At 41.2% G+C, this 21,935-nt stretch overlaps 1 protein-coding gene across 2 annotated transcripts in view; it reads right to left on the bottom strand.

Moving 5' to 3' along the window:
* numbl (NUMB like endocytic adaptor protein) overlaps positions 1-21,935 on the bottom strand; it is a 65,203-nt gene that overhangs the window by 22,053 nt on the left and 21,215 nt on the right. The window contains exon 1 of one of the 2 annotated variants that reach the window (XM_080888916.1): positions 12,379-12,514. The exons of the other annotated variant lie outside the window; for it this stretch is intronic. Coding sequence (XP_080745042.1) covers positions 12,379-12,419 — 41 coding nt within the window. The 5' untranslated portion in view covers positions 12,420-12,514. Of the gene's footprint in view, positions 1-12,378; positions 12,515-21,935 lie in introns of those variants that run through there. 2 annotated transcript variants of the gene reach the window in all.

Below are 21,935 nucleotides of genomic sequence, written 5' to 3' on the forward strand. Positions count from 1 at the left end.
CAAAAAAGATGCGGAGACAGGCGCAAAAACGAGCCCGAAGCTAAACGTCTGCAGCTCTGCCGATGCGAATGTGAGGAAATAGGATTCACAGGGCTGACTTCAGTGTGAAGAGCTAGCCTACGCGTACAGACTAATAAATGTGGTGAAAAGAATTTTTACATCTTGCTCCGGCTTAAGTTGGTATTTTAACTGTGAGATGGTTGGTGGTTATTAACAGCATGCGTGCGTGGGATTCACTATAATTATCAGTAATAACAGCACGTTCCCGAATATATGTATATTACAAATGTCTTGTATTTGTCTCACCTCTGTATTAACAACACATGATCTGTGTTAAGACTGCTTGTGCGTCCAGCTGCGTTTTGTGCCTGCCAGATGTGACTCCGATTGATTTCTTTGGCACAATGCCTCTCTTTCACACACACACACACACACACACACACACACACACACACACACACACACACACACACACACGTAACGTCCCTCCCTGATCCAGATGTTCCGTGTTCAACATCGGCCCAGAGATTTTGGCAAAATGGGACATACTCCTCCCTCACACATCTCCTCAACCAGATGCTCAAGAAAAACACAGCTCAAACAAGAAGAGGAGTAGGGGTGAGAGCGGTGATGTTACCACACACACACACACACACACAATGACTCACTGCCACCTCGTATTACGGAAAGCCATATGTGTGTGGAGCTCCAAAGAAACTAGGAATGGACATAGAGAGGTGGAGCAAGTCTCCAGTGTGTGTGTGTGTGTGTGTTTAAGCGTGTTTATCTTTGTGAGTGCAGTAACAGAGTATTGCCTTGGCTTAGTCATCACAGTGCTGACCACTTTATCTGGACACACTGTACCCACTCTACTAAAGTCCGGCTTTGGCTCTTTGGCTGTGCAAATAAGACGCTGAGGTGTTTCGCTAAAGCTGCGAGTATGACTCACAACTTTAAAGTCATAGTGGAATGGGAAAGTATCAAAGGTCTCTATTACCACAGCAGCATGCAGGAGCGAGAGTGTATTATACTCTGAAAAGATGGGTGGGTTATAACCTCCACAGTGGGTTAACAAATTACAACACATACATTACTGGTCCTAAACTCAGTAATCACATTGTAATTGCAAACAGCCATGTCAGTTGTGTTACATAAGTTCGAAATGATCTGCATAATGGTTGGATTTTTGATAACTCTTTAAACTAGCTTTTTTTAAAGCACGGCCAACAAAACATGAATATTACCTAAGCTTTTTTAGTCTAAACACAGATGTGTCCCTACAAAGTTCAGCTCATGCATGTTATCCTATTGGCTCAGTCACACTAGAGTAAAAATAGGACAGCAACCTCCTTGCAATTAGGAAAACTCTCACCGGTTTTCCAGATATTGCAGTAAAAATTTTTGGGACAGATTCACAAGTAGTTGGAGCGACAGACTGGTTCCCCAAGAAGATGACCATGCTCCATCTGAACTCCATCTTATCGCTGTTTTATGACCGTCTTGATCCACCAAAGTGACTCTGAAAATGCTAACTGACTGTGAGTGCTTGCAGACACGATCACCATCTGCAGAGCAACCACATCAACGGCAAAGATATCGCAAGTGCATTGCACACTTTCGTAATAATTTCGTTTTCCCAAGTGTGACTGCAGCATAATTAGCATAGTGTTTGTGCAATATGCAAGCATTCTCAAGTTTATGAGCTTAGAATGTTTTCCTGCCTTCACGATTCCCTTCAGTGTTAAAGAGTATAAAGTGTAATAAGTGCAGATACTATCCCACAGCTGAAGTCCTACGTATTTACCTTTGAAAAGGAATTTCTCTGCTAAGAAATTGTAATATGGTGGTGTTGGGTCGGCAGCCAGCTTTTCTGCTCCAAACCAAAACAATGAAAACATTACCCTAATAGGTAATGTTTGCATAAATCAGCAAACACATCGGGTGCAGGCACATTATGCTGACACGATGCGCACACACGCAGTAAAAACTGACCCAGTTTGTGGTCCCTGCAGACTTCACACACTGACACTGAGTGACCCACATAGAGACACTGACACATACTACCATTACTATTATCCCCAAGTATGTCTCTCTGTGTCTCATACTCCCTGAAAGTGACAGGTGGTGTGTGTGTGTGTGTGATTAAAGTATAAAGGAGTGTGATGCAGCGGACATAAACCAGGGCACTTGTATTTAGACTGAAGTTTGTCCCAGGACGGGATGCAGTGCAGTGTTTTAATAATCTAAGCAGGACTATGTATGTTTATGAGGGAGAAGGATACAGATACAGAGAGTGTGTTTTGTGCGTCTCTAAGCCTTTGTTACTTCCTGGAAACAACTCCCTCCCTGCAGGATTTTCAGTATGTTCAGTAAAGTACTTGAACTTACTCTTATATCCAATATTTCATTCTTACTGTGAATTACAACAAGCTATCTGGGAAAATTCCTGTATTGTTTGAAACACAGACCTATAACAATATTGGTTCATTTAAACAAAATTAAACAAACAAAAAACTCCCTAGTTTTGATACCTGAATGCAGTTAGTTACTACAGAAATCTTGGACATGGTGACCCATTAGCGACCTCTTAACCAACGCAAACATTGGATCCCACCTCGACAACAAACTACAACAACTAAAGCCTGGCCAGTATTTCCAGCTGCTATTAGCTATTTGCTGATCTATTTGTGTCACCATTTATAACAATAAGGGGAAATTTAAAAAGTAAAGAGTGTTTACGATGCATAGTTTGTACACCAGGCCACCCTGCAACTAGGAACACTAAAAAAAAAAAAAACACACAAAAAAAACCCCACACACAAGAACTAACCGATCCAAGCAGAGTTACACAGACTGTCATTGAATAAATAGGGAAATCTGTTTTTGAATGTGTCTGAAAAAATAATAATCGGACGATACATATCAGATTATCGGATTTTAAAATGGCCAAATATTAGGTTTTAATCATAACACTGCTAAATTAAATATTTAAACTTAAACTTTCACATCCCCAAAGTCTTTGCATTTCAAAAACGGAGAAAAAAGAACAGCAACGCTTGTCAGAAAAAGAAAGAACCAGAGCTCAAACACTTGTAAAAACTTAAAATGTACAAACTGAGTTTGCGCTCCCTCGTCTGAAGCTATATGAAACATTTATACCCTAAGGTGTAGTAGTTACTGCGAACAAATCTAAAGCAGAGCCTCTCTGGGAAGAGCAGATACAGATCAGTGGAGTGCTGTATACACTGTGGAGGCAGCTTTCCTGTAAGCGTGGAGGTTTAAATGCATCAAAACTGCTCCCTTCTGTCGAGATTAGGAATTTGTACAGGCTGATGTACAGTGGCAGCTGAAGCAGAGCCATGTGTTAAACCATCAGCCTGGCACCCACTGTGGCTATTGTCTCCATCTCTATCTCCCTCTCACTGTTTCTCTCCTCCACACACACACACACACACACACACACACACACACACACACACACACACACACACACACACACACACACACACACACACACGCCTCAGTTTGCTCCATAAACCAGGCCCAAGTCTTAAAAAGAAAGTGGGTTCATAGATCTCTCAGTCATTGAAATTCAGGGCCAATCCGCAATCCATAGTAGTTTTCTTTAATGCACTGCTTCTCACACTGTACTCCTGCTTAATACTGCTCATAACACCATGTAATATAGTGTACAGGCATGTCCTTGAATGATTTTCTCCTCTTCAAAATGCATTATTTATGAAGTCAATTCCCATGCCTTTAGATTCCCCTCAGTGTGTACCTGCACTGTGAGCAGGGTTAATTATTTTACAAAATCTAACAAAGAAAGAGAAAACTGTGCCTGGGAAGAGATCCTACCTCTGTCTAACTTCATTGTCAGCAAATAATTCAATACCCACCAGCATATAAACTCTGAATAACTGGATTTATTTTAAAAAAAAAAAATTTTGTGAAAGGAAATCACATGGTCAAGTCTTTTCTCAGTGGATTTGACTCAACATGAAAATTGCAAATGTGATAGAAATGTGTGGATATATCAGAAGGCCTGCAGTATATCATTTTAGATACAATTCTTAAATCCCTTAAAAAAGCTGGATCAGCTCTAAACATCCAATACTGGTTACTGTATCCCCTTCTATAACAGATCAGTCATATTTTCAAGCGACAACTAACAGTTATCGCTACAGCAATTAGCTCCGCCCCACCCATCATCTCGGCCATATTGATTATGTTGTAATTGTCACTGCAGTCTATAAGCCATGACTTCTCTGTGGAGAACAACTTCGATGAATTATATGAAGGAAAGAGTGAGAGTGTGTGAGTGAGTGTGTGCTTGCGTGGTGTGTTATAAAGTCGATACGCTTACCAGACACCAATTGGATTGACTCCGACTGGTAGACGTACAAACACACCCTGTCCTTCCTCTGACCCTCTAATGCAACATGATCTTTTAGGGGGGTTCTGGGCAGTTTGAGACCTTATTGAAAGCTGTCCCAATATAATTATGTACAGAGTGTGCACAAGTGTGCGTGTGAAAGCGAGACAGTGAATGCTCATCCTGGTTAATGCAATTGAATGGCCCTCTGTGACTCAAAACAAAGTGACAATTTAGGGCACTATTGCAGCAAAGGGTGATTAGAGCATGAGAAACAGGTTCTCATCGGGATGGTAAGCACTTGTAGTAGATGGAGGTGACTCAACCAGCTGACCCAGGATCAGTTCTTTCATTTTTCTTTCATCTAAACTGATTTACTGAAACTAATTTCTCACATTGAGGCAATATGCCAGAAAGTTACACATGAACTATACTTCTGCTAAACAGAACCCGATTTTAACCCTACACCGCAACCCGACGTGCACCTCCCAAGAAATGTAGCTACACGTCAGGTCGACGCTAGGTCTTTCACTGCACAGAAAAACAATGCGAACACATAAGCGCCAGTTGTGAAAAGTAATGCCTTCCAAAGGCTATGTCTACACTAGCCCGGATAGATTTGAAAACGGCGTTTTCGTCTAAAAAAAACGCTCCGCGTCCACACTAGCGTTTTCAGTCATTTTCACAGAGTTGTGCGTCCACATTGAAACGATCGAAAGCGCTTACGTTCCAGTACTGCGCATGTGTGAAATGCAAGAAGATTCGGCCTGCCTCATTTCTGTCTGCCGTTTGTTTACTTTCCAGCTCTTTGAAACGTCGCGGCAAAATGTCGGGGAAAAGCACCGAGTTTTTTAAATGGACTAACAATGAGGTGGAGTTGCTGCTGCGAGTAACACAAAAGCACAAAGTCGCAAAAGCGAGTGGGAATTAAAGAATTTGAAGAAAAGCTATCTGAAGCATGTACAGACTGATATTAATCTTTAATAGGGCTGTCAAAACTGAACGCAAACAAAACAACGGCTGTATAATGCCCTCCGCTATTTTTAATTGGTCACATGACTGCATCATATGACTAACATGCATCATCGATTTCGAAAGTCTCCGTTTTCACTGTCCACACTGCGACGCAAAAGCACCGTCTTCAAATGTATGTGTTTTCGAGAGCATTTTGAAAACGCTGTGTTTTCCTTCGGGGAATACGCCGTCTCCGTGTGTACGGGAGGCCAAAACGGAGAGAAAACGCATTAGTGTGGACGTAGCCTAATTATGAGCAGGGACGACTTCACCGGCTGCCACTGAGACTGTAACAAAGAGCAAATTACGCTACTTCTCCTTTGACAGATGACCTCATGAACTTCATCATGTCAACTTGTGCTAGTTTTCTTTGATACAACACGGCTTCCACTTCAGTGAATTATGATCCTACTTAGAGTAAAACTGATGATAAAGCAGGTTATCAAAGTTTCATTAAGAAAAGACACAGACAGGAAAAAAGTGTGTTATTGAAGGCTTCAAAACAGTAGTCCTCAAACCAACATCACATTAGCTACATCAATCATACAGTCTACCTGCACACAGGTGCCACAGCTGCAATCGATGAAAGTCAAACCAAGTATAGCTAGCTATAATGGATGTTTACAGTCAAATCTGTGGCCAGGTATTTGACCTCTAACCATTGTTTTCTCCTCCAAATACGATGGTCCACATGCTTGTGTTTCTTTCAATAGACTTTAGCAACCTTCCTATGTTACCAGGTCACAGACAGCAAAGCGGTACGTAGGTACACTTAAGGAATAATTTTTTACTCTCAAAAAAATGTTAAAAAATAAAAGTAAAATGAAACTGAAATATTTAAAAGCAAAGCTTAATTTATTTAAATCTTTGATCTTTAAGGAAGATGTGCTCGTTATAAACTGAATGTATATCGATAAAGTAAATTTCCTTTGGCCACTTCTACGTATCAAACAAAATTACATTAAAAATTTACATGGAATTCAATTAATAAAAGTCAGCATTTTGGGCAGATAGTTTTTTTAATATATAATATAATGTTGCTAGAAGGAATGTGAAAAAATATGACCATTTGTTGCTTTTATAAATCTGATATCAGTGTAGCTCAATTCACAGGTTATTGCCCATAAAATAACGAATGTGAACGTTGTCACTGAGCACAGTTTCAATGAAGATCCATTAGGTGATCGTGGTCTGCAAGTTTCACTAAAATCTGACCAATACTCTAGGAGGAGTAGCAATTCTTATGAATTGCAGACAGACAGACTAACGCCTGACGGGTGAGCTGTCCTTCAGACAGTGAGCTAAAGATGCTAATCAGTACTACCATCAAAAATGACGACAAACAAAAGATTATAGCAACAAAAAATATGAGCTATAATTCATGACAAAAACTAAAACAAACTGAAATTTATGGCATGTTTTGCTTTCGCATTTTGTTCGACATCTACGCTTGTCTGAAACTTCCAACTCTTGCCTGTTTTCCCATTTGTAGTATATAAATAGGCATGATCAGTGCAGTGCTCCAGGCAGCAAAAAATTCCAGTTGGGAGGGGGCTATTAATGATGCATTCACAGTGTGTGGGAGAAAAAAAAACTCACAGTGAATTGCATGCTTAACAGCTTAATATTTTCCTGACAATTAATACCTGATGGTTACGATAGAGCCATTTTAACAACATGGAAAAACTCGGGAGGCATTGAGTATATTCGATATATCGCCCACCCCTACTTCGAGTGAAATTTCTGTGAGAACTATGAAAAGGAATAGAAGCAGGAAGCAGCATTCCAGAGTTTTCTCTGACAAGGTAAAACACATTTTACTGTCCCCATTTTATAAGTATTGTGGTGTTGTAATCAGTGGTTATCATACCACTAATGAGTTCTAAGAAAGTAAAACATACAACAGCTAATAGGTGTTACACCAAGTAGCATTAGCTAAATTTAGCTAGTTAGCTTGAATTCTATGCTAACGCTATTTTACACTTGCACGCCTTTTTTTAAATATATATATATATATATATATATATATATAAAAAAAAACACCCAGCGCGCCCCTGCGGGCGGTTTATCCTTCAAGCTCGGGTCCTCTACCAGAGGCCTGGGAGCTTGAGGGTCCTGCGCAGTATCTTAGCTGTTCCCAGGACTGCGCTCTTCTGGACAGAGATCTCCGATGTTATTCCCGGGATCTATATATATATATATATATATATATATATATATATATATATATATATATATATTACATTTGTTAAATAGATTTAGGAATTGGACATTATTGAAACCCTTTAAACAAACCCTTTTAAAAACAATGTGTTACAAAGATTCCATGATGCATGATATGTAACAGCACTGCCAAAATAATGGTAACATATACTATTTTGTGTTATGCTAACAATTTAAATATGCACTACTCTTAAGGGAAGTTCCTTACCCCCAGTTTACCTATTACTACTACTCATAACCGCAAGCAAACACAAAAATGCATAATTTCCTCAAAGATTAATAAAGTATTCTGATTCTGATTTTGAAAACAAAGTTTTCAAATGTACATGCCATTTTTCTTCTGTTCCCAGTTCGCCTATTCAAGTAGGGCTGAACGATTATGGAAAATAATCTAATTGCGATTTTTTGCCCCAATATTGCGATTGCGATGCGATATGCGATTATTTTTTAAGGTCTTTGTCTTCTGTATTATTAAACAAAGACAAGCAATACATCATATAGTATGGCCAATACTATATTACATTAATTTTAAACTGTTCTTTCCTGGAAGACAGACCTCTGTTATGATGACATGAGGTGATGCATGAATTGATGACTGACATTTTTATTTAACTTCTTCAATCACAACAGTATATTTGAACATACACAATAGTTTATTTTTAGCTTACAAACATCTGAGCATAAAGTGCTGACAAGGAACCCTGGTGTAAACATTAAAATGAAAGTCAGTACAATGTGCAGATTGCAGAAATATACATAAAAAAAAAAATCAGTGGCTTTACCACACTCAGTTTTTCGACATCTGTGAACTACTAGACAGTCATTAAATTAAAAAATAATATTAAATAAATAAAACTAATAAATAAAAAATACACACATCTTACTGATCTCTGCAGTCAGTAACATTACACATAAAGTGCAAACATAATAGCAATTGTATAAACACACACACAAACACGCCTTTAAAATTTAAAGGCGTGAAATTGGACGGTCTAGCCTTCTGATTAGCTAATCAGAAGGCTAGTTCTGATTAGCGTCACCGCTGTCTCGGTGGAGTTTAATAAACTCGGCCGTCTGCTTCTTGCTATCTAAAATATAACCAGACACTGGTGTAAATTCTCGACTGTCTCATACTTCTGTTTAATATGTTTTCTGTTTGACGTTTAGTCAGCTGTGTGAAAACCAAGGAGGAACCCACCCGGGGGATTAATAAAATTTTATTTTATCTAATCTAATAACTTTAATCTCAGCCAAACCGATTTACTCACGAACAAACAAAACACTGAAAAAAGCCCAACAATAACATTTTTAGGTTGTCTAAGTGACTTATATATTACGTTTAACCCGAGCAGCGAAACTCCGCGGTGATCTGAAAATGATGTGCCGGGAGTTGTGCCGTTCTCGGCCGCATCAGTGACCCTCGAGCTCCCGGCTAGCTGTCGAGCTGGTGGGTAGCAGACGCCTCTGAAAACGTCGAAGCACTTTTGCAAATATGGGATATCTTGATAAACCAAGCAGATATTTGATGTTTACACAACTACTTTCTCGCCTGAAAATATGTTAAAAGTTTATTTTGTGACCCTGAAAGATTAGTATGAGTAATTTTAAAACTCAGTAGCGGCCGCCATTGCTGGAAACTGGAGTTTGGCTGGGCCGCGCTATGAATTCTGGGATATGGTAGTAATTTGGACAGCCTTCGGCGCGTCGCTGTGACGTAATCGGTCTACAAATGCGGCCTCAGGAGGATGCAGCCCATGAATTTGGACATGTCCAGAGTATAATCGCAGCCTTTGCGGTTAGAAAATTGCACTTGATCATGTCGCGATATTATCGCAAATGCGATATATCGTTCAGCCCTATATTCAAGCCAAAAATCTAATAAGTCTGAGATCAGATAAAGTCAGTGGAAGAAAATGTAATCTTCCCCTGAAAGAAAAACAAATTTCATTGCCGCTATATAATAAAGCAGGAACAAAAGTGGGGGAACAATCGATGTCGTGGGTGAGGAGGTCAAAAAAAAATAAACATCCTGAAATTAAAATTACCTGCTTCCCACTGCTTTCTGCAAATAGGGTTGAACTGGGAAACTTTAAATTACATTCTGTTACCTTTGCAGAGGGAGTGCGAAGCCGTAGAGAAGCACGTGCGTGTACATTCAGGCACGCACATACACATACACCTCCTCCTCATCACCAGGAGACGCACACGCAGCTCCCACACCTATTATCCTCTTCCTCCAGGCTAATCACAAAGCTGTGTCCCTGCCCCTCCTGTTTCTGTTTCAATTCCCACCCACCCAAGTTAAGCCTGGAGAGAGGACTATCTATATCAGTGTTGGCGTGTGTGTTTGTACAAGGCGACTTGCCTCCTCTCCCCCTTTTTTTGTACCAGTACCCTTCTGTGTATACTTGAATCTTGTCATACCTGTGTGTGTGTGTGTGTGTGCGCGCGCGTGTGTGTCTGAATGGGTTCCAAGGCACAAAAGAGAGGCAGATTAACATAACAATATCCAAATCCCCTTCTGCCCTTGGAACAGCAGGCAAAGAAACCAGGCTAGCTTTATGTGTATTTGTTCCTGTCTGCGTGCTTCTATATGACCTTATATGAGTGCATCTTTGTGCGTCTCCATCTGTACCAAAAGCGTGGTCACGATTGTGCGCCTGGGGTGTGTCTGTAACAGTAACAGAAAAAGTATGTGTGTGTGTGTGTGTGTGTGTGTGTGTGTGTGTGTGTGTGTGTGTGTGTGTGTGTGTGTGTGTGTGTGTGTGTGTGTGTGTGTGTGTGTTAATCTAAACACAGCGCACCCAGGCGTGAAGTGGAGCAGTCTAGTCAATATGCTCCAGTATCATATTGTCATGCTGTGTTTCCACTTTGTATTCCCTGCTATCAGTTCAGGCCAGAGCCACAGGTCAGCTTATCGGTTGTACTACACTTGTGATGTGACAGCAAAGTGCGCGGCCCACTTTCATCTCTAGGGTCAGCGAATAAATCTACAAACCAAGGAAATCGTAGAATAACCAGCAGATACTGCAGGCAGGAGACATATTGCATACAAATCTGCAACTCAATGAAAGTCTTTGACCTAATGCTGTGTTTTAAATAGCATGCTTCTACACTACTTACACTCGATATTTTGAGTCCATAAGTGTTTTCCCAGCACATGAAGTGCTCTGCAAGTACCAGGGATCAGTGATGTTGCCGGTGCTAGCTCACTAGCTAGGAATGGCAGATTCTTTTCAGGTACTGCAGCTAAAACCACACACCCAAAGGACTGTTTATTGTCTTCTCACTAAGGAAGAGGTAAGTATTAGTTTAGTTGCTCCCAGGGGCTTCGGCAAATTGCACGCAAGATGTTAAACCCAAAGTCCATAAGTTTTCCTACCTTCTTAAATTCACATACGACACAAGTTAATGTTTAGTGTTCACAGTGCAGTGACAGATTTTGTGAACCAAAAGATTTTGCACAACTGGAAATCAGTCAAACACTAGCGAGCCAAATAACTTTTGCAAGAACTGCTGCAGTAATGTCTCAGGGTCTTACCAGCTCCACCCTTGTGCTTGAATTGTGCAGAATATACGTCAGACTCCTGTGTCAGTGAACAATGCCAAATGACCTGGCGTGGCTCTGGCTGCATTCACACACTCTGAACTCTCGCAGTAAAAGCAGAATTAACCTTATAGTCTTTGAGTTTTAACCTGTGTCTAATAAACACTGCGGCATCTGTGAAGCATTCACATTCACGTCTGTTATTTCTTTCTTTCTTTTTAACCCTGTCATCCTCTCCATATTTTCTCCTCTCCTGCTTCTTCCAAAGACAAAGGGAGCAAATGTACATTTTCTCCAGAATGATTCTGCTTTGCCCCAGCTTCTTCCTCACATCCACTCCCTGCTCTTTTCTTTGTTAGCACTCCTGAGTTTCACTTTCACACCCATCCTCTTGTTATCACCCTCACGTTGAGTGTCTCACCTCAATTTGTCCTCATTTCACTCATCACACAGGTCTCTGTCACTTGCGGCATTCTCACTCTTATGCCTTGTTCTCAACATTCATGAGAGCTGGCCTCACAATTATCTAATCATGAGGACAGGGAGAGAATGGGAGTGAGAAACTGAGAAGAGGCGCTGAATTTGGGAGGAAATTTAACACAAATCTTGCTCTGGGCAAAGGGTATATGGCAGGTGTCCATGCATGAACTTCTGAGCATGCTCAGATCTATATGTGCACAGAAATTATGTGCCGGCACTAACGCTGTGCAAATAAAAATAAAATGTTGGGCGTTTCTATCAATTTAGCAGGTTTAATCTCTTCCATATGGGCATGGGGGCTAATGCATCTGCTAAGGCTATTAGCCGCTATGAGCCCTGTGGATGCAGGGTAGACTAGACCTATTATCAGTTTAGCAGTGACGGAAAACACAACCATAGCCAAAAAACACAACAACAACAGCAAACACAGTTGTCTCTGCTGTGAAAAAACACAGATCCATTGCTGACCTCTACAGAGCTGGGTCAGGGTCAAGCTGATGAACACAAAACAAGGTGAGGCTGAGGAAAAACAGTCCAAGGTGCTGATTGCTACAGTAACAGCTGACCCAGTTAGAATCCAGAATGTACCCAGATACACGATTACACACATAAGCAGGAAAAATAATGTGAAACGTATTCACAGATACCCTGCAAAGCAAAAACGCACATGTACGCCGAATACCATCAATCAGTTCCTTCCCGAGGTTGGACCACATCCCCTACACTGTATCTGACTCACCTGAGTTCAATGGCCTCCCCCATCTCGCCCCAGGAACTCATTTCAAACAACAGCAAGTGAGAGAAGATGCAGAGAGATGGCAAGCTGAGAGAAAGACGTCCCTCAGACTGGCAGCAACAAGGAAAACATGAGAGGACGAGAGGAGCTAGAGAGCATGTGATGATATTGCGCTCAGAGTGAGGGACAGAGTGGAGGCGAGTGCGCAGTGAGGGGAGTGAGAGAGAGAGAGAGACAGAGAACCACACCTCTTCTTAAGGGATTAACTTGGAGAAAAAAAGCGGCAACACATTCTCACACTCGTGTGCCGCCGCGCACCCAAACACCAATCAAACTACCCACGACCTACGGTACGGATGAGCGTCTGGCATACAGACGCGGACAAACAAATACAGCACACACACACGTATGCTCACAGCTGTTCTAAAAATAAAGACAAATCAATGTTTGATGCTCCAAATCCTGAGAGTGAGGAAAGAAGAGAGTGGGAGGATGGAAAGAGAGGGAGAGGAATGAGAAAAAGGAAAAGGGAGGGGTGATTAAGCGAGACATGGCGGGTGGTGACACAGTTTTCTTTGCTCCCCATCTGCTCTGGGCGCACTGGTCAAGAGTGCACTGGGGGAGAGGGCGAGAACTGGGGCTGGAGCCTGGGGACAAGACACTGGAGCTGGATCAGGAGAGGGTGTGCGCACTGGAACCCAGCCTGATAGTATGCTTCCACAGGGGTCTTTATTGGACACGTGTTTTTCCAGCACTGGATGTCGAAGGGTATAGGCCACAGCTGTACAACAGGCAGGGTACCCATCAGATGATTAGGGATAGCCTCAACTCCCTTTGCAAAGTGATGAAACGCACAAGCCACTCCCCAGCACACGTTTACTGGCAAAGCCGGAGAAACATGTGGATCAGGAAACACTGATGTGTTTCTGTTTTGAATGTTAAGACAGTGTGTTTCAGTGAGAACTTGTCCATACGGCAATTCATTTTAGAAGCACTGTTACAGTTCTGACACAAGGTTTGGCATTTTTGGGAGGTTTGTGGGTCATGTGAAGCCAGAGTATATGCTGTTAAGGTCACCTTTATATAGAACTGTGCATCAAATTTAGAGCAGTCAGTTACACAGAGTGACTCTTAAAGAGTACCATAAATGAAGCTTATCATATGCACACTTACATTGGACTTAGAAAGTTTAGTTAATCAGGATAAAAATGTAAACATTTTCACGGTGATGCAAGAGAAGAAAGGTTTACTAATGTATTGGTTTTAGTGTTTAAAGCAAAATTTAAAAAAAAAAAGACATGTATTCCATATGCGTTTGTGGGAGGAGTCCTATCTCAAGTCACAATATATGAAGCTTGCAAAAACTCACTTACTAACATTAGTGGGCAATTTCATAGCAAATATTTGTTTGCATTTGATATTGAAATGAACTGACTGCACACAATTTTAGAAAACAACACCAGTAAAATTAACAACATACATGAGCTGTATATTTTTTTTTTTTGCACTCATCCTATGTTTGCCACATTTGGCCCATAGTGTTCAAAGCTAAAGCACAAAATAGGTGCTTTCTCAACTTGCAAATGCTTTATTATGTTGTTAGTCTCAAGATGAAGGATCAAAATGATTTTTTCACGCCATATGCTGTATTTAAAGGAAATACACACCGGCATACTTTCCTGGGACCAGAAGGGGGTAAGTCCGGCTTTATTGATGCAATAAAACGGTTATAAACAATCTATGGGAAAATTAACATACTTTTTTCCTTCAGTAAACGTCTTCCTAATGAGGTTGTAGTCTTAATCACAAGTTTAAAGTTTTCTTCAAGACAACATAATGTTTGCATAAAAATACGTAAACTATGTTTCTATTTAGAGTAAAAAGAGATTATAATGAAGCAGAGTATGCTTAAGGGTGAAGGTCAAAATGCTTCCAGCTGGCCACAAAATAGTACTCTACAAACTTATAAGTGACAACACAACAGCAATGTCGATCTTTAATATATAGTAAATATTCTGTACATTCTTCTTCTACTTTCAGCTATTTCAAAGAAACTCAACTACTTACAGTTTTCTTAGTGAGTCAGGTGCTGCTAGAACTTCTGGTCTACATCAAAGATGAAGAGTTTTCCACAGAGGTCTGGTATCAATTTCTTTCTAACCCAAAGTTTTTTTGATGACTTAAGCAACGTTATCAAAGTTAATCCTATTTCTTCTCCATCCCGAGTCACTACTGTAAGAGGACTGACAGAAGTTTGGGGATTAAACAATAAATAAATAATAAATTTAATATGTTGGGCGGCGAGGGGTGGGGTCATTGAGTCAAACAGGACTGTTGGACTGTGTAGTATGAATGTACACTGTGGACTATGACGGTCTTGTCAGTCACAGATGATTTGCTTCTTCTTACCCACCTGGGTAAGGTTAATGTCTTCTAGCCTACACCCAGAAATTTAGAGGCTACAAGACAACAACCAGTATGCTCAACTGTATCAGAGGTTTAGCGCTGTTTCCAGGTGGATAAAATCAAATATCTGTCAGGAAGCTGAATCTGATCACAAGGATTTGAGATGCCTTCTAATATAAGTCAAGGTGTGACTTGCAACTGGAGCCAGACTTTTAAGTCTTTGTTTTAGGCTGTAGTTGTAGCCTGAGGCTCTTCTCTCTCTTTTCACACATTCCCAGGCTTCCATGATGCCAGATCATCCTCTAAGCTGTTTACCCTCCAACACCCAGAGCCAGAGATCAGCGATAGATGAGACTGAGAGGGATCAAAACGCTCCGTTTGTGCTCTGGTGTTACACGTGTCTGTTTTAGATACGGCACTCTGGGCATTTATGGCTCCCAGCTTGGAACGATCAACACATCACCTTTCATGCTGTATCTTACATTAGGTTCCTTCACATGGACTTTTATTTCCGTATTTCTTTATTCATCTGAAAGACCAACACCATCCAGTCATTTTAGCTGTGGGCAAAGCCTTTGCCTTGTTTTCAAAACCTTTCTAGCTCACACACTGCTAAAACAGTTTCTATGCCATAGCTCAAACCATTCATTGACCCCCTTGAGCTCTATAGATGGAGGCACCGTCATCCTACAGGAGACCACTTCCATCACGACAACAGACAATTCAGTTCAATTTTATTTATACAGCACCAACTCGCAACTCAGTCGCCTCAAGACGCTTTATATTTTAAGCTAAAGATGCTACAATATTAAAGAGAATCCCCAACGATCAAACGAGCAAGCATTTTGAGCAACACTTGGTGACTGGGGAAAGGAAAAACTCCCTTTTAACAGGAAGAAACCCCCAGCAGAGCCAGGCTCAGGGAGGCACAGCCTTCAGACACAATCAGTTGGGGATGAACAGAGGAAGACGGGACAAAAATCACACTGTAGTCGACAGCTAACACGTTCAGGCTTTCCTTGAATATAATATACATAACATGATGTACATTCACATCCCTGTTTTTGTGTGCTAATGCTATGGCAGCATCCATCACATAAAATATCCACAAATAATAAATCCACTTTGAGCTGAAAACAATTACAGTGAAACGGTGACAGGCCTAACAACACTGTGACTCTTCCTTAAATGCTCCCACGGGTAAACTTGTCTTACTGTTCTTTCATTAGACAAGACCGCAAACAAATGTGTAAATATGCTATGCAGCTGAAGCAAAGATCAGCAAAGCACCATAAACAATCGCATCTAATCCACTAATCTCATTCAACACAAGCAGCATGCAACACATACAATTGTTACCGTTTTACCCACTGTCTTATGATGCTAAGTCACATTTTGTGCTAATAAAAAAACCCCTCACATTTAGATAAGGATTGATTACAGACCAGGGACAAAACAAAGACAACAAAAGGTTTCAAGTAGCCTTGAAATTTCTAACACTTCTTCCAAAAACTGTTACCACTAATATGGCTTAACCTGAAAAAGGCCAATATTTGAATTTCACATTATAAAGGCGTGCAAATTCAACACGTTGTTGTTGCAAGATAAGCTGCTTGCCTTGTTAAAAAAGGTGCACAGCAAAAACTGTGACATTTAGAAAAAGAAACAAAATGCCACAGGCAATCATTTTGTTTATCTACACTGTCATATTAAATTCTGCTCCAGCAATTATTTGGTGTCAGAAGAAAAAAAAAAACGGACGCGACTACACCTGTTAAAGGTGATGCAATGCAGGCTTACTATGAACAACGGCGGTAAGGTTAAGATCTCTCTCGCTGTTTAATTTTGATCTCTTCCCAACATTTTTTATTCTATTGTTTTGATCATTATTAACTCGCCGTCCTCCTCTCATTTCTCTTTCATTCCTTCAGGAGAAAGCTGCAGAGCTGGAGAGAAGAGGAGGGTGAGAAAAGAAAAGGATCTAAAAATATGTGGCGATGAAGACAAAGCCACAGAAGACAAAAGAGTGAGAAAGGTGTGCTACATAATATATCTATAATATTCTAACTGTAGTGCTCTACTGTATCGCACTGTACGCTTCTTCATCTGTCTCAGTGTGTATATCTGTCTACGGGGCAGACCTAACTAGCATAAGCTTATTATAACTGCTGTGTAGTTATGAAACAAGATGAGCTCACCAGCCAGGTGGGTAACACACACACTTCCTCATCACAATAAGTAAGCCCTCTGGCACGTGTTACAATCAAGTTGTTCCACCAGAAACATGATCGTGTGTGTGTGTGTGTGTGTGTGTGTGTGTGTGTGTGTGTGTGTGTGTGTGTGTGTGTGTGTGTGTGTGTGTGTGTGTGTGTGTGTGTGTGTGTGTAATGCTGTGTGTGTGTGTCTGCAAAGATGTTGAATTTAAGACTGTGTGGTTTTATAACCGTCATGCCTTAGTGGTTCCATAATAGTCTGTTATTTTAACCGACACTGACTGAATGTAATTTAGACTCCTTCTGTCACACAGACATAACCACAACTAACAATCGGTCAGGTTACAAATAGTAAATTATCTAACTCTTTGTTCAAATAAGCACTCTTCCAGTGTTGCAGGGATCTTAAGTACAGGCCGGCGCACAGTAACTGTGAAGCCTTACTGGTATCTGAAATGGGACTCAAACAAATCAAGTGTGATTAGTGGGCAAGTCATTCATTTTCCTTAAAGCTGTTTTATATTTTAGTATGAGTCACTGCACTGACATCAAATTGGGTCAGTCTGAACTCACAATGTCAGGATTCTGGCTCTGCTGCACAGAGGAAGCCATTTTTCCCACACACTCCTTGAATACTATTAAAAATAATATGGATAATAAGACAGATAGACAACAGATCAATATCATACAATTAATAAAAAATCTTTATGGAGTGTAAGCAAGTGGATCTCAAACTTTGGGGCTGGCCCCATTAAGGAAACAGAGTCACTGCCAATGGGGTGAAGATTAAGGCCGCAGTGACACAAGCATAGAGACCAGTCAGCGACCCCCTGGCAACCTCCGGTCGTGAGGGGAAAAATGTGTTTTGCTGGGCCAACTGACTGCTGGAGGTTACTGGTTTTTGCTTGGGTGAAATCGGTCGTAAAGAAGGTCCTGCACCAAAAAATGTCCTTGGGATTTATTTCGTGACTAGCAGAGTCATCTATAGTTTGCATGGAAGACGTCGACTTGTCTGCAAACACAGCTGCAGTGATGAAATGTTGGGTGTTGATGGTGAACTTCTTTCAGCTTAAGTGAAACATACCAGAAAACATTTGAGAACCACTGCTCTAGGCCAAGTGGAAGACATTGAAATCCAGCCACTTTCTATGACGTAATTTCCTTTTAGCATACCACATGCTTTAGGCATGCACCCTGAAGTGTTTGCATTAGTGTGAAGGCATGTGTCTACAAAACATATAAAGACTTGTCTGTAATTCAGCAGTCAAATAACAAAAAGTTGTGAACCCAGCACACGATGATTGATTTTGGCCTCTTTGGGGAGGGCGTGCATCAACTTTTCTATCCAGCACTCCTATATCTTCACCTCACAAAGATTCACCTCCCCGACAATCATGAGTAGAAGTATCTGTATACTGTGATCAGCCACAAGATTAAAGCAGCGACTGATAAAAAGGATAACACTGCTCATCTCAGTACAATACCACCTTCTGTTAGAAAACCTTGGGTCTTGGCACCACCCACCTAAACGCTGCTGCAGACCAAGCATGCCCTCCAATGGCAGTAGCACTTTCCCAACAAAATAGTGCACTACAGGACTACAATAAAGTCCCCATGGTAGGGCTGTGCAATAAATCTAATAGTAATTCTATTTAAATTTTGGTGAGAGCACTAAATTGAGGAGGTCAACTTGCAGGCTGGTGAAACCAACTTCATGGTTTCATATAGCATATTGCTAACTTCTACTATGCATCCAGTGTCGAACGTCAGCTTCATCAGCGGTGTTCTGTAAAGAAACAGATGGGTGATCCTTAAGTGGGTCCACTCTTAATGCTACATCTGTCAATTCGAACCACTTCACCTCATCAATATGTCATTTCACCACCTCAGTGACTTCAGCTTAAGCTAACACAAGCGATCATATTGCGTGATAAGAATGCCTAATATATTTCGATTTCAGCTCCATCAAAGAATCCACCAAGACCTCTTTTTTCCACCCCATCAAAATCTGTAATACAGTGCACGGATGGACAGGTCATCCAATATCGACGCTTGACAGCCAAATCCAGTGCCTTATCCTGACAGGCTGCTTAAATCGATTTTTACCTTCGGTCAGTACTGCTTTCTCTTTCTTCTCTCACTCCATCCATCTATCTTTTCTCTCCTCAGTGACTCTCCATCATCATATGTCTCCATTATCCCTGACTTATCTTTCTCTACAGACCAACGTGAAGCCTGTAGTTACAGACAAAGCCTCATTGACCAACTGTAACACGATGGAGGAGTGTGTGAGCGCACCCTTCAAGTGGCTTTAGATGCACATACACACGGCTGGTGGGTGTTAACTGATCAGACCTGGGGTTCGGATACATGATCAATAACTTTCTGTAGTCTAGTGTGTGTGTGTGTGTGTGTGTGTGTGTGTGTGTGTGTACATTTGCACATGGGTCAGGTGTTCAAGGCCAACTGCTTGGCATTACCTCTCTCCCTACTCCCAATCAACATGACACCCAAACTCTGTCACGCTACAGTAGACATACACACACACACACATACATGCAAGGACCACATGAAAACCTTGCTGCTCCATGGCAACCAATTCCCATGGCAACCAATGGTATGGGTTTTTTTTCTTCGTGGGCTAGAAGAGTGAGAGGAGAATGAGGGGAAAAGGAGGGAGTGTGAGGGTGACAGATATTTGGGAGAGAAACTCTGGAAAAGAATAAAAATAGAAAGAAGGAGGAAGTGGAGAAGCAGCATGAACACACATACACACACACACACAATTTGGCTGTTCTGATGAGGGTGACGAGAGAGAGAGAGATACAGACAGTGACAACATTGTGGGTGAAAGGAGACCTCCCTCCTGGCTGATCACAACAAGCGCTTCGTAGCGCGGAGGAGAGATGTGGGGTAGTGTTTTGGGGTGAGAAAGAAACACTGAGATTAAAAATGAATGAAAAAGTCATCACATTTTGTGAAATGGTTCAGCTTAGAAAACTACAGTGTAGATGCTTTATGCACACAGGGTATTAATATATATGCTGGGTAGTAAGGAGAAGAATCAGAGTGCCCATGGTTAGCATATTTACAGCATATTTACATCTCCAGGTACCCTGTGTAAGTACTCCATAGAAACACTGTAATAGGATTGGAATAACATTTTCAATCCCTTGCCCTGTTGTAAGTGCACTGAACAGCCTTTAGCCTCTTCGCTCACACTCCCTTTTACTGGAGTGTAATTAAAACAGTGATTATGAGACTGCTTCACTTTACGGCCTTGTAAGCTAAAGAAAATGAGAAAAACAGAGCCTTCTTGCATTTTCAGCTCCTCATTTCCTGTGAAAGGCATATGTAGCTGCTCTTGTAGCTATTTGTATTGACAGAAATACCATTCTTTGAATGGTCACTCTGTAATTTATTAATAAGGTTTGAGGATCAAGGTTCCTTTATTTGTCATTGTACACCCCAATATATAAGGGATTTTATTGTACTAAAAGTTAGAACGCTTTATCTGTGTTATCCCTCAAAGTTGTTGCTACCTATAGGCTGCATTTTTATTATACAGCCTATAGGTTTTTCAGCAATGTCATCAAAGCAAGAACTTTTAGGACATCTTTCTCTTATTTGCAGGCTATCATTTACTCATCCATGCACAGGACTTAAATTAAAATCTATTTGCTATAAAATCCACAGGGTAGAGGAGAGGAGTGCAGATCTGGGGGTTTTTGCCTGTGTAACAGCACCCCTGCTGGATGGAAGGAGCATCACTGCTATGCAGACCAGTTGCCTTTGGTCCGGGTTGTGCATTTGTATTTCTGTGTGCATGTGTTTGTGTGGATCATTCCCCAGGCTGCCTTCTATAACCTCTGACCTCCGACCTCCTGTCCAGACAGGAAGCTTCTTTTTTTTAATCCACTTTGCTGATACATGGAATGCATGTTTCAGTACGTGCACTGAATACTAAATGCGAGCTTCCCCCCCAAGATATGAACAGCATGTGAACTCGAGTTTTCTTCACAATTCATGTGTTGACTGTGACACAATGCATTCATACATAATGCATGTTTTGCATCTAAAGCAACAACATACGAGGCCTAAAGTCTAAAAATCAATATGGCTTTCAAAGCTTTTAACATCTGCCCCATCGCTCTGCTGTTGCCTGTCTGACAGACCTCTGTCTGTCTCCGCATTCCTAAAGAGGAAGCGTTTGGAGGATGTGCTGATTTAAAAGGTTGGCTTGAAGATAAAGTTTCATAGATATAGCTGGCATTTTTTTTCTTCAAAGCCCCTTCGAAAATATTTATTTTGCATGACATAGTTATATTTTTTTAAATGTTACTTGTGTCTTTAAACACATATTAAGAAGGCCCGAGGCGTTCTCTGTATATATATGCATGTATTATCAAGCTGTGTCTTTATCCATCTGTCTGTCAGTCTATCCATTTCCCTGTGTGACACCAACCATCTGTCTGCCTGCCCTCAAATCTGTCCTGCAAGAGCGAGACGCACCAGCATGTTCTGGGCCACAAGGAAACAGTCGTGTCCTTTTCTCTTTGGCGACATCGCAACAATCCTCCTTACAGCAACATCTGGTGACACAGAAAGTTACTACACAGGAACAAAAAACATCTCAGAGGCAAAACTGTTTCCATTTACAGTAAAAGAGGGAAAAAGAAAGAAAGAAAAAAAACTGGGACATGAGAGGAAATTGCAGACGGGCTGTGTTATCTTTGTGGCTGCCTTTACAGAGGTTTGGGAGTTTTGGTTTCTGGAGAAGTGAGACAGAATGACCTTCACGGGGTGGTCATGTCTTATCGACCGGCACTAAAAGCCCAAGCTGGGCGTGCAGCAACACACAGGCAGAGGAAATGAGTTTAGAAAGTCAGGCAGATCATACAGGGGTGGCGCTGCTGCACGCTGCTCGACAGGATAAGCTTC

The sequence above is a fragment of the Rhamphochromis sp. 'chilingali' genome (assembly GCF_963969265.1).
Source record: "Rhamphochromis sp. 'chilingali' genome assembly, chromosome: 8".
NCBI classification, from domain to species: Eukaryota; Metazoa; Chordata; class Actinopteri; order Cichliformes; family Cichlidae; genus Rhamphochromis; species Rhamphochromis sp. 'chilingali'.